This window comes from Strongylocentrotus purpuratus, unplaced genomic scaffold, assembly GCF_000002235.5.
Source record: "Strongylocentrotus purpuratus isolate Spur 01 unplaced genomic scaffold, Spur_5.0 spur5_scaffold_18, whole genome shotgun sequence".
In the NCBI taxonomy this organism is placed as follows: Eukaryota; Metazoa; Echinodermata; class Echinoidea; order Camarodonta; family Strongylocentrotidae; genus Strongylocentrotus; species Strongylocentrotus purpuratus.
This window is the reverse complement of record NW_022145603.1, coordinates 12,461,262-12,474,321: the sequence shown is the minus strand read 5'-3', so window position 1 is coordinate 12,474,321 and position 13,060 is coordinate 12,461,262. Positions and strand designations below refer to the sequence as shown.

General features: G+C 37.4%; 1 protein-coding gene across 12 annotated transcripts in view; it reads right to left on the bottom strand.

Annotated features, from left to right (window-relative positions):
• The window catches only part of LOC373433 (scavenger receptor cysteine-rich protein), a 35,472-nt gene that overhangs the window by 16,787 nt on the left and 5,625 nt on the right, over positions 1-13,060 (bottom strand). For 8 of the 12 annotated variants that reach the window (XM_030988778.1, XM_030988768.1, XM_030988774.1 and 5 more), the window contains exons 4-9: positions 8,094-8,276; positions 7,099-7,440; positions 5,865-6,179; positions 2,981-4,021; positions 2,459-2,644; positions 1,146-1,230 (exon numbers count right to left, since the gene is read on the bottom strand). In XM_030988778.1, coding sequence (XP_030844638.1) covers positions 1,146-1,230; positions 2,459-2,644; positions 2,981-4,021; positions 5,865-6,179; positions 7,099-7,440; positions 8,094-8,276 — 2,152 coding nt within the window. 12 annotated transcript variants of the gene reach the window in all.

Here is a 13,060-nt window from a genome sequence, read left to right as displayed (position 1 = left end):
TTGTACTGCAAGGTTCTAGAATCATCAAAATGATAAGAAATTTGGCCCAGTCTTGGTAAAGTTACAAGCACTGTACACACAAAGATCTATAGTGGACTACGCGACACGTACGCGCTTTCTATCCGGTCCGGATAGATATAATAATTTACCAAATATCGTCGGCCTTATGCCAAAAGGGCCTTAACTGCTTTTGGCCATTCCGAGATAATCGCGTTCAAAGTTTTGGCCTCTCTAATAATACGGCTTTAGTGTAGCGTATTTATGCCAAAAGGGCCGTAACCTACGCGGCGTTATGCCAAACGGGCCTTAACCTGCCGTATCGTACGCGCGCTTAGTTAGCGCCCTTCTAGCATAACGCAATTTTCTTGTTTTGCAACACCTTTGGTTTGCCAGAAAGCCCCTGCTACGGCTACTGGATCACGAAAACTGATAAAACTGATTAAATAAAATGTTAGAAAAAGTATTTTTGATATCTGAATATTTGTATTAATATAATGCAGCTTTCGGTAAAGTTATTTTTAGAGATCGTACATTTACACCTTTTTCGTTGTTTATTTTCATTACAGTCCCATACGTTGACATCTACGTATTCCAATGAGTCGGTCGCATTTAATGCATCCACATCTAACTTAAATCTCACTCAGAATTCATGATCTAAATTCATGATATATACTTTCAGTGAATATTCTAAGTACATTGCGTCTATCGTAGACGAAGCATGTTTTGTAATGGTATTTCTACTGATATTTATTGAATTAAATGGAAATTACGAAATAATCTGCCATTGGTTTCCCGGCAAAATATATATCATCACGTATTAGTCAAAACATATTCTTTCACATGATTGGTAATAAGAGCTTCCATTTCATATTTTGAGAGGGAGACGTTTCCAAAACTGGTCTTTACATTTAAAGGAAAATCCAATCTTAATGAAAACAGTTCTGTAGTCTTAAATTCATGTCTAGATTAAAGCAGAAAAATTAGAGAAGCAGACTGGATTTAGTCCGAATGACAGCGAAAAAAAAGAAAGTTATGCGATTTGAAAGTTGTAATCACTATACATCAGCACTTTAAATTGGCAGTTAACTGCGTGATATCTAAAATTATTACAGAACATACTTTAATGCGAAACAGTGTATGCTTACCGGCACTCAGCATCAGGGTAAGCTGAACACACGGAAACATCACAGGGATTTACGAGACAATTCACGATAACGTCATCGCAATAGTCTACAAAAAAATAAGCCAAATAAAAAAAAAATATTGGCAAAAACAACAACAACAAGAGCAATGAGCGGATAATGATGATCTACATAAAAATTAAGCCCGATGGCTAACCAATGTCTGTACATTTTGGTGTTAAAAAAAGCGTTGTATTGCCCTTTGCGTCCGACCCAAAAATCTACAGTCGGCTTTTCAATGAAGTATGTTTCTTTAAACCATTAAAAAAAAATAGTGAATAAAAAAAGCTATGTATTTTGTTTGTTTAAATTGCATACAAGTGAATAAAATCATCAAATATTCCCATATTTTCACTTGTCTTCTTCCCTAGTTTCGAAATCCTGCTAGCGTAAATAAGTAGACACCGGCCTCGTTTACGGGTAAACACCATGCACTACACCAGCTAGAAACAAGCAAGATTTGGACAACGTTCCCGGTTTTGAGTTTTTGGGGCGACGGTCGCTGTTTTGAGTTGGGAAAAAAAAGTTTAACAAAAAATAAACAAATCAAACCAATCGATCCATGATCTGGCACCTAAAGGGCACTACAACATCTTTTTTTGTTTAGGCCTTATGTTTAAATTTGAACTCCGATACGTTCACCTGACATTTTCTCCTGCGACAATTGCTCTGGGTTTGGTTTTCGTTAGAGGTTGGCCTATATGTTTAGGGAAAGGGGCTGATGTAGAGAGTTGGGGCCAGGGTTGCAGAAATTGTTTCTTGCAAATCGACGCAGGACAAGTTTAGGAAGACATGTGGTACAACGCCCCGACATATGTAGATTGAACTCGAAATAGGCTTTGGGTCATTGTTGACTACTTGGAAGCTCGACGCTAAATATCTTTCAACCGGATTCCTTACATTAGTTTTCAGCCAGTAAAAAGGAAAAATTCTGGTATGCATGAATGTATTTCAGTGGGAAAAGTGGCACTGTTTCTCGGCAATAAGCTGCTTAAACAAGTAAACATTGCCACACAAATGGAGAGATTGGAAGACGAAGGCATTTTTGTAAATGTTCGGAGATGACATTCTATTCTTAAAGTCTACAGTAACGGCACATGTATACTGAGGCAAATGAGGCTTGTTTAAAACTTGTTGGTCTATATCTGATCTAAGGGGATTTGTAACAGTTAAACCCTAGAAGGCCGGTTTAGTTTGGTACTCTCTCAGCCGATATACAACATAATGTGCATAATATTTCCACATAAAACAAAATCATGAATATTGTGCATCCATACCTTGGCACTGATCCACGGGTATGCAGCGGTCTCCGCCATCTTGATCCTTGACCAGTCCTTCTGGACAGAAGCATCCAACAAAACAGAATAGAGGACAGATATCTCTGGGAACTAGGTTGTCACAGCTGCCCGGGCCACAACCTGAGCCGCACTCGTTAAAGGTCATACCCTCAGGGCAATGATGATCTAAAAGAAAATTAAGCCCGATGGTTAATACATTTCTGTAGACAGACTTATGTCTACATTTGAACTCCGATACGATTACCTGACATCTCCTCATGCGAAAATACCCCTGGGTTTTGTTATCGTTAGAGGTATAGGGTAAGGGTTGAATTCGTTTTTAGTATAGGTTTAAGGTGAGGGTGAGGTAGGGTGTTGAGACCAGGGTTGAATAAATGATTTGTTGGAGGAAATTGACGCAGGACAAGTGTAGGAAAAAAGCTGTACAGCACTCCGACATAATTATGCATATCGAACTTAGAAGAGGTCTGACGGTAAACATCTTCTGACATAATTTCTTACCTCCCGGCTGGAATGCGTCGGCAACTACCTGGCAGAGTTGATTAGTGCCATTCATCCCTGTAATCTGATATATTTGAAGATTAAGTGCATATGGATCAAGACCGGGAATGTACGTCAAGGCCAGGTCTAATCCCTCCTGGACTATAGTGGAACACTGCTGGGCATCGGTCAAAACTGAGAGAATACTGTCCACAACATCAGCAGCTATATTATCAAGGAGTGCTGGAATTCCTGAGTCACCACGAGTTTCACTCAAACGTTGGCACATGGCCTCTCTGCTTTCATATCCTGCCCAACGTGCAACAAAATCAGACACATCATTCAGGTAGCCACGAATATTGAAGTCCGAACCCATTGAAAAGTTACCCGATGAAGAAGCCTCAAGTGCAACAATAATGTCATTCCAACTATTGCATATCTCTGCAGCTCTGGGTATCAGTACTTCAACAAAAGCTTCTAGGAAATCGGTGACCAGTTCCTCCAAAGTCGAGCCAGCATCCACAACGAATTGTCGAGCCCTACAGATGTTGTCAACGTCGTAAATGGACACCCCAAACTGGTCAGCAACAATGCTTTCAAGCTCACCCTCAAAATCGAAAGGTCGTAATGCAAAGATCCCTAAAGGATAATCGGGTTCCGCGGTTGGTCCGTCTGGCTGAGGGGTAGTTGGTGCTGACATAATTGTGGTCATGAATCCTGTCAAGTTCAAAATAAGCCTGCAGTGTTCCTCAGCATTAAGCGTTGTCCCTTCCCTCAAGGACGTCAGCACAGGATCACAGTACTGTCTGAAGATATCTGCTCCAAATGCGGCCGCGCCCAGTTGGGGCATGATCCTTACACATATTTCTCCTTCAGCCTCGATCAGGTTGTCAGCCGTCCAGGCAGCTCCTGCGGCTTGGATCATATCTGTAACTGTCAGGAGAGGAAGGATCTGACCAGGAACAGCAAAAGGGTTAGACTGAGGGAGCTGTGAGAGACACTCGTAAGAAGCATCCCAGTCCACGAACCATTCTCCTGTCACCGGGCAGTTTAAAGGATCACCTGTCAAAGAAAATGTTGTAATTTAATCTTACGGTTGAAAACAATGGTGATAATATTCACGAATGTATAGTACTTATTAAAATTACATTTTAAGGCACTTTACATTGGAACATTACTATTACCGCGGTTAATTCTTCCTAAGGCTAATCTTCAATTAAAATTGCGTTCTCTTTGTCTAAAAGATAGTCCCGGCCAGGCGTCATTTTGTACATGCCAATCCTACCACATTTACGTTCTCATCCTACCGGGTACCCATGTACTACCTGGATAGAGAGTGGAACACAAGATTAATATCTTGTCAAAGGGCATTATTTCCGCGATGGGACGCGAACCACGCACTATGTGATATATAGTCTGGTGACGTATCCACTAGACCAGGTGTTTTAAAACTTTTTCCTTGACGGTCTAATTGTAATTTCAATGGAAGCTAAATGTTCCAAAACAATGGGTAAATTTAGTTTAATTACACGAAATAATTTCAAAACATAAACGTTTTTGAGCACACAAATACCAGTCTTTAAACGTACCTCAGTTCAAAAGTAAAAGTTCTGGTATGCACAAAGTATATCAGTGGGAAAGGGGGCACCGTCTCCCGTTAATAAGCTGCTTAAAGGTATTACAAAGTTTTGGTAATTTTGAAAATTGGCTGGATAGTGATTGTTTACAATTTTGATAAATTTGGATGTCGCTGTGGATGTAATATAAGCACTAGAAAATGTAGCCCCTAAAACGTTTTTACTTTCGACAAAAATTAAATATACAAATTTTCCGGTGCTCCCGGTAAATTTTTATATATTTCAAATAGCGCCAACGGCCATCCAATGGTAGCTACGATCATAAAAATCTCAGAATATGCAGTAAAGTCATAAAATTTCCAAACGGAAATAGCCAATCGGTCGATTTTTGTCAGGAAACATTGTTTAATAGCTAAATTGATCTTGAGAGGGAGCTGTACAACATAAGGAGTTTATTATTTACAATTTCATTACTTTAGAATATATTTCAACCGCGACAACGATAACTGAATATTGTAAAATCACATGTGCTTCCAATATGTTCATTTGAACCAAATTCATGACCCCATACCAAAACTTTGTATTACTTTTAAAGCAGTAACGATTTCTACACATATGGAGTGATTGGAAGACGTACGCCTGAAAAGATTAAATCAAATGCTTATACTCATAACCCTTCTCTATATTTTGAAAAATGAAACGTAATAATTATGAGCATCGCGTCAAAGCAATACTAACAAATATTCTGCGTTCATCACAAACTCCGAACAAAACCTTTAGTTGTTATTGAACAAAATACTTAAGTTGTGTAAAAATTGGGATAAGGATAACATACTGGATACACGTTTGGAAGTTTTAAATGTTCTCACCCAAGGATTTAGGATTACTAGTGCCCTCTTATTATAATAATTTTTGTGTATATAAAAAAAATGAATAGATGTATTAAACAAATGATATTATATATGCAATTTTGTCATGTTGGTATTGATAATCGCCCTGCTTTTTGTGAAAAATAAAAAGTCTATGTAAGAGATATGGTTTTGATTTGATTTATAAACCATTTTTTATATTTGAACTGAGTTGAAGTATAAGTAGAATTGGATCCTGATTTCGGAAAAAAGGTTATACGTGTGACATATAAGTGTTGATTATTGGAAACCCTCCTTTTCAGAACTTTGTTTTTTACGATAGTAACCCTATTTCACTTTCCGAATTACGAAACTACACAATCATGGACCCTTACAGAAACGTACATTTGGCATTACGAATATAGAGTAACGAAACATAGAATTATATAAATTCGGGAAAATTTCTAACTTGTCCTGTACCTTGTGAAGCAATGCAAACTACTCCGGCATCTTCATAATGAGCACAATTGTGAACACCAAAAGCAGGGTGGGCACAGTCAAAGATAGTCTGCTCAGCTCCTGTACAGCCTACGTCATCTAGTTGAATGGGACCAGTGCCTTGTCCGAAATGAGCTGATCCTGGAGCTCCAGAAGCCCCCTGGAATCCTAGCATGCGGCAGACAACACTGGCATCGGTGATACCCCATGAGTCATCACAGATAGTTCCCCAGACTCCGTTATACTGGATCTCAACCCTTCCTTCTGCTTCGTTGCTTCCACCAACCAGACGCACATCTAAAAGATGAAATCAAGTGGTAATACTTATTACCATTCTTTATATTAAAAATCGAAACGTAAACATTATGAGTACCGCGTCAAAGCAATACTAACAAATATTCTGCGTTCATCACAAACTCCGAACAAAACCTTTAGTTGTTATTGAACAAAATACTTAAGTTGTGTACAAATTGGGATAAGGATAACATACTGGATACACGTTTGGAAGTTTTAAATATTCTCACCCAAGGATTTAGGATTACTAGTGCCCGCTTATCTTAAGACTGTCTTGTTTATAAAATGAAGAATAGATGTATTTTACAAATGATATTTAATATGCAATTTTCTCATGTCCGTATTAATAATCGTTCTTCTTTTCTTGAAAAATAATAAATCTAAGTACCAAATACTTTTTTGTTTTAGGTAATAAACCATTTTTGAAATTTAAATTAATATGAAATATGAGTACAATTGGATCCTGATTTGGGATGAAAGGAATCTACTTTACATATAAGTGATGATACTTGGCGACGTTAATTTTTCGAACTTTGGTTTTTACGAAAGTTCATAATTCCAAAGTTGTGTACATGAGAAACAGAAATATCCCCAATCTGTGCAATCATAGTTTCGAAAATGAATTAGGGTTTATCTTTCTGAACACTTGACAAGCTTTTCAGAAAGTTTGTATTTCCGAGGGTTCATAATTCGTAAAGAGAATTATGGTCCGTCAATCAGAAGGTTTGTAATTCCTAAAAACCCCAAATGGTTCGAGGTCATTTTCGGAATTACAAACTTCCGAAATTATAACCCTTCAGAAAAACGAACATTATGCATTGCGAACATACAGAGTAAACAACCTGCGGAATCATGTACATTTCGTAAAACGACATGGAACCTTTTAAAAACTTTTTGAGTGAGCCTGATAACGACTATTTACCTCCTTCTGTACCTCCTGGAGCATTGCAAACTACTCCGGCATCTTCACTATGAAAACAATTGTGAACACCGAAAGGAAGGTGAAAACAGTCAAAGATAGTCTGTTCAGCTCCTCTACAGCGAACATCATCTAGTTGAATGGGACCAGTGCCTTGTCCGAAATGAGCTGATCCTGGAGCTCCAGAAGCCCCCTGGAATCCTAGCATGCGACAGACAACACTGGCATCGGTGATACCCCATGAGTCATCACAGATAGTTCCCCAGACTCCGTTATAATGGATCTCAACCCTTCCTTCTGCTTCGTTGCTTCCACCAACCAGACGTATGGCTCCTGTGCCGGAACCTAGAATTGTGAGATGAAGAAAACGAAACAGCCATTGTCTTCTTTCCCAAGACTTTGGATGATAACGAAATATATGTTTACTTTTTAAATAATAAGTGAAAGAGCGAAATTAAAACAACATAGTGACAATCCTTTTTTCGTCAACAAACCTGTTTAGTCGTTCCCGTCATAGCCCTATTGGCCCACGGGTAACTTCCTTTCATTGATTGACTATATTGATTGAACACGGCAGATTTAATTAAATATATAAATAAACGAGCAATGCACCGTATAGAGTTTAGTTGATATGTATGTAGTTCGGAGCAAGCACCATGATGATTGCCTGAGCTGACAGCTGTACATTGTTTGTTTTTATGAATTTCAGAAATCCATATAAACATACACGTTTTAATAACATTCATATAACGCACACTTCAAATGATATGAAAGTAAGTAAAAGTAAAAACAAACTGTTTAAATGCCCATTACAGTACCATTTTCAAAATAGTCCTGTTTTTCCATGAGGTTCTAAAGCAAACAATCATATTTATTTACATACATATCAATTTGTATTCATGGTAAATGTCGAACAACCTGTTGCTATTATTATTATTGTATTTTACGTTAGAAAATAATGAAATCAGGATTTTTCTCGCTGAAAGATATATGCATACCTTGGCACTGATCCAAGGGTATGCAGCGGTCTCCGCCATCTTGATCCTTGACCAGTCCTTCTGGACAGAAGCACCCAGCACGACAGATCCGAGGACACATATACCTAGGAAGGTTATCACAGCTGAACGGGCCACAACCTGAGCCGCACTCGTCATAAGCCATACCATCAGGGCAATGACGATCTAAAAGAAAATCAAACCCGATGGTTAACCAATGTCTTTAAACTTTGGCGTATACAAAAGTATGTTGTATTGCCATTTGCGACCGACCCCTAAATTGTAAAAATCTACGGTCACCTTTTCAATACATGTTTTTTTAAATACCATTAACAAAATGTTTAGTGAATACAAAAATATGTATTTTGTTTGAATAAATTGCATACAAATGGATAAAATCATCAGGGCAATACATTATCTTAATTTTTGTTAAAGGTAAAGACCAGTATTGGAAACGCCCCAATTTCAAAAAATGAAATGGAAGCTCTCATTACCAATCATGTGAAAGAATATGTTTTGACTAATACATGATGATAACAAATTTGCCGGGAATCCGCCTACTAATTCATATATTTGGTAAATTTGTTTCTCTCATGGTCTGTGAGAGATATAGGGTAGTCCCATATACATCTTTCTGTGTATAGTGCTTGTAACTTTACGAAGAATGGGCCAAATTTTGTATCATTTTGATGATTCCAGAACCTTGCAGATGCTAAATGCTAGATGATCAACCTTTTCTGATCGATTCCACAACGTTTCTTTCACAATGCAATCGCATGACCATAACTGGTTTTTACCTTTAAGGCCTTATTAGGTGGTCTGTCGTTTTCGACAGATCACCTATTGTTTTCGTCAGAATTTTCTTTCTTTATTTATTTATTTATTTATTTATTATTCTTTATTTTTATTTCTTCCCGTTTTTTGTTTATCGGTTAACTCAAGATCGGTTGGGTTAATTTCTTTCAATTTTGACACAGTCATAGGTCATTGTCATGAGACGTGACAGGAACATTTCCAAGGTCATCAGATTATCGTGACGTCATCCAGGCGCCATTTTGTAAAATCACGTTATCCATCATATCTCCATGATGCATAAGCAAAGGTCATTCATATTTATATCACATATACTTAAGGTTAAGGGTCAACAGGTCATGTCATCAAAGGTCACATAAAGGTCATGACGCGCGCGTACGCGTGCGTCAAAATTTAAAAATGCTCAAAATCACTTAACTATTAAACGAGAATACGAATCAGGTCATTTTAAGCATTTCAAAATTTTCCGTCCGTAAGTGTCCCCGCGCGCGTTGCGCGCGCTCACAACGCGCGTAAAAGGTCAAATTCAATTTGTTTACATGATTTAGATTCCTCTTACCGTAAATGACAATTTACATTAATTTCAGTCACTCTTGACCTTTCATAAGACCGTGAGCGCGCGTCAAAGTTCAAAATCCGCGCGTGCTGCTATGGGCAATATAATGCAAATTTGATCAAAAACATCCAATATTAAAAATCAAAATAGCTCTTCAGATAGTCCATTGACCCCAATTTTTATATCATGGTTCGAAAAAACATGAGTTGGAGATATGATTTCATGTGTCATTTGACCCTCAATTAACTCATGACGTCATCATAATGGCCTCCGAACTCAAAATATCAATTTGCATATTATGACGTCAGCATATTTTTGTAAAATTGATTGTATCTCTGTTAATATTGATTAATTTTCTTCCAAATTTTGATATGTTCTACCTGAGAATATTGTCTACAAATGCAGTCACCACGATAATTCATTTTGACAATGGTATCATTGCGTATTTTTGCGATTAAAGGAGGCATGTCAATTTTTCTCATTTTGCGTGTATTCTCTATGGGACATGACTTTTTCTCAAAACTGGATTCTACATTCTCGTCTTTCGCGAGCAATATCTCCGTCGTTTTATCTTTGTTTACGCTGAGCTTTGAGTAGGTTGTAGCTGAGACAATAAGCTATCAAAAGTGTACCCTTTATTTTTCGATCAGATGCCGGGATCATGCTCATATTTCACTTGGAATGTGGGATTTGAGGATTCCATTTTCCGTTTACGTGTAATCTCTATGGGAAATGTTTTGGTATATCGGTAACGCACTTGACTTTCGACCTCGAGGTCCCTGGATCGAGTCCGGGCGTCTCCAACAATTTTTTTTCTTCAATTTTTTTTACTTTTTGACTTGTCAATGATCATGAAAATTGAACACAGACTACCTAAATCGTCCCCATGACGAATTAAATTTCTAGTATTTTAATTGAATTTGTACAAAAACACAATTCAATTAAAATAAATTTGTGACCACTTTTTTGTGTGCACGATTACTCAAAATTGAACCGTCCAATTTCTTTCAAATTCAACACAGTTATAGGTCATCATCTTAAGACGTGACAGGAACATTTTCAAGTTCATCAAAATATCATGACGTCATCTAGGCGCCATTTTGTGAAGTGCTCTGAGAATCAACTAATGATCATATCTTCACAACCGTAAATCATTTTTCATTCATATTTATAACGATTATGGTCAATATCCGTCCGGTCAACTTAGGTCAATAAACGCGCGCGTACGCGTCCGTCCGCGCGTCGGTGCGCGCAAAAACAAAAAATGCTCATTATCACTTTTTGATCAAATTAGAGTACGTTTTAGGCCATTTCAAGCATTTCGAGAATTTTGCGTGCGCACACCTTTCCGCGCGCAAAAATTTGCGCGCACGTTTTTGTTCGTAATGGTCGAACGCAACCTTAAATAGTCATTTTTTGTCTATCATAGTATTTCCCATTTTTTCCGATCAATTCGATACCATGTTTATCTCTTTATGACCATTAATAAGGAAATGAGCGTCCGTTTAACTTAAATGTCTGTGCGTGCGAGCTCTTGTAATACATAGCATATATGGTCAAAAACATGCCTATACAAAATACATTATAGCTCTTTATGATGCAAGTTTACCCCACAATTTTTTGCGTGTCAAACTCGTGAGAAATAATCGAGCCAGTTGTAAATAACATCGCGCACCAGCTGCTGGTAACAATGACAATGTATATTACGCGTATAACAAAATGCGCACCATAGATGAACTCTATTGTGACGTCACAATCAGACCCATGTCTCCGTCCTTTTATCTTTGTTTACGCTGAGCTTTGAGTATGTTGTACCTGAGAAAATAAGCTATCACAAGTGTGCCCTTTATTTTTCGATCAGATGCCGGGATCATGCTCATATTTCACTTACAAAGTGGGATTTGATAATTCCATTTTCCGTTTACGTGTAATCTCTAAGGGAAATGTTTTGGTATATCGGTAACTCACTTGACTTCCGACCTCGAGGTCCCTGGTTCGAGTCCGGGCGTCTCCAACAATTTTTTTTCTTCACTTTTTTTTCTTTTTGACCTTTCACTCTACCATCTCCTTTGAATATTAAAACACGTACAATCGCAAATAATGTAATAAACAACCATATTTACTTTATTATTACCCTATTATCACTACATCCATTACTTTTTGCGTGCAATCCTTATGGAAGATGACTTTTTCTCAAATCTTGATTCTACATTCTTGTCTTTTGCGAGCAATATCGCCGTTATTTCGGCTTGATTTTTGTTGATTTTTGAGTATGTTGTAGCTGAGATTATATACTATCTGAATGTTCTCTCATGTTTTTCAGTCTGTCATCGTAGTCTGTTGATGATAATCATCAACATCATCATGATCATCATGATCATCATCATCGTCATCACCATTACTACCAAGATCATCATCATCATGATCATCATGATGATCATCATTGTTTACATGTCTATATAACTTTTCCCTTTCTCATTATAGTAAATATTATAATCTATCATAAGACTTGAAGACAGACCACCTAATTCGTCCCCATGACGAATTAAATTTCTAGTGTTTAAATTTGAACTCTGATACGTTAACGTGATATATTCTCCAGTGACATTGGTCTGGGCTTGGTTTTTCGTTAGAGGTAGGCCTATATCTTTAGGGGAAGGGGCTGTGGTAGAGTGTTGGGGCCAGGGTTGCAGAAATTGTTTCTTGTAGGAAATTGTCGCAGGACAAGTTTAGGAAAAAAGCTATGCAACACTCCGACATTATGTACTCATTGTTGACTACTTGGAAGTGCGACGCTAAATATCTATCGACCGGATTCCTTACCTTAACTTTAAAAGTAAAACCAGTCAAAAGGGAAAGTTCTGGTACGCATGAATGTATTTCAGTGGGGAAAATGGCACGGTTTCTCGGCAATAAGCTGCTTAAACCAGTAAACATTGCCACACAAATGTAGTGATTGGAAGACGATAACGTTTGTGAAAATGTTCGAAAATAACATTCTATTCTTAAAGGTATTACAAAGTTTTGGTATGGGGTCATGAATTTGGTTCAAATTAATATATTGGAAGCGTATGCGTTCCTTCATTATTCATTGATCGTTGTCGCGGTTGAAATCGAGTCTAAAATTATGAAATTATGAATAATAAACTTCTTATGTCGTATAGCTCCCTCTCAAGGTCAAGATATCAATTAAGCTATAAAACAATATAATAACTAAAATCGACCGATTAGCTATTCCCATTTGGAAGTTATATATCACAACTACATATTCTGAGATTTTCATGGTCGCAGCTACCATTGTACGGCCATAGGCGCTATTTGAAATTTATCAAAATTTACCGGGAGCACCGGTTAATGTTTATATTCAATTTTCTCGAAAACAGAAGTGTTTCAGGGGCTAATCTTTTTAGTGCTTATAATATATCCACAGGGGCATCCAAATATATAAAAATTGTAAAGATTCACTATCCACCCAATTTTCTAAATTTCCCAAAACTTTGTATTACCTTTAAAGTCTACAGCAATGGTACATGTATACTGAGGCAAATGAGGCTTGTTTGAAACTTGTTGGTCTTTATCTGATCTAAGGGGAATAGTTTAA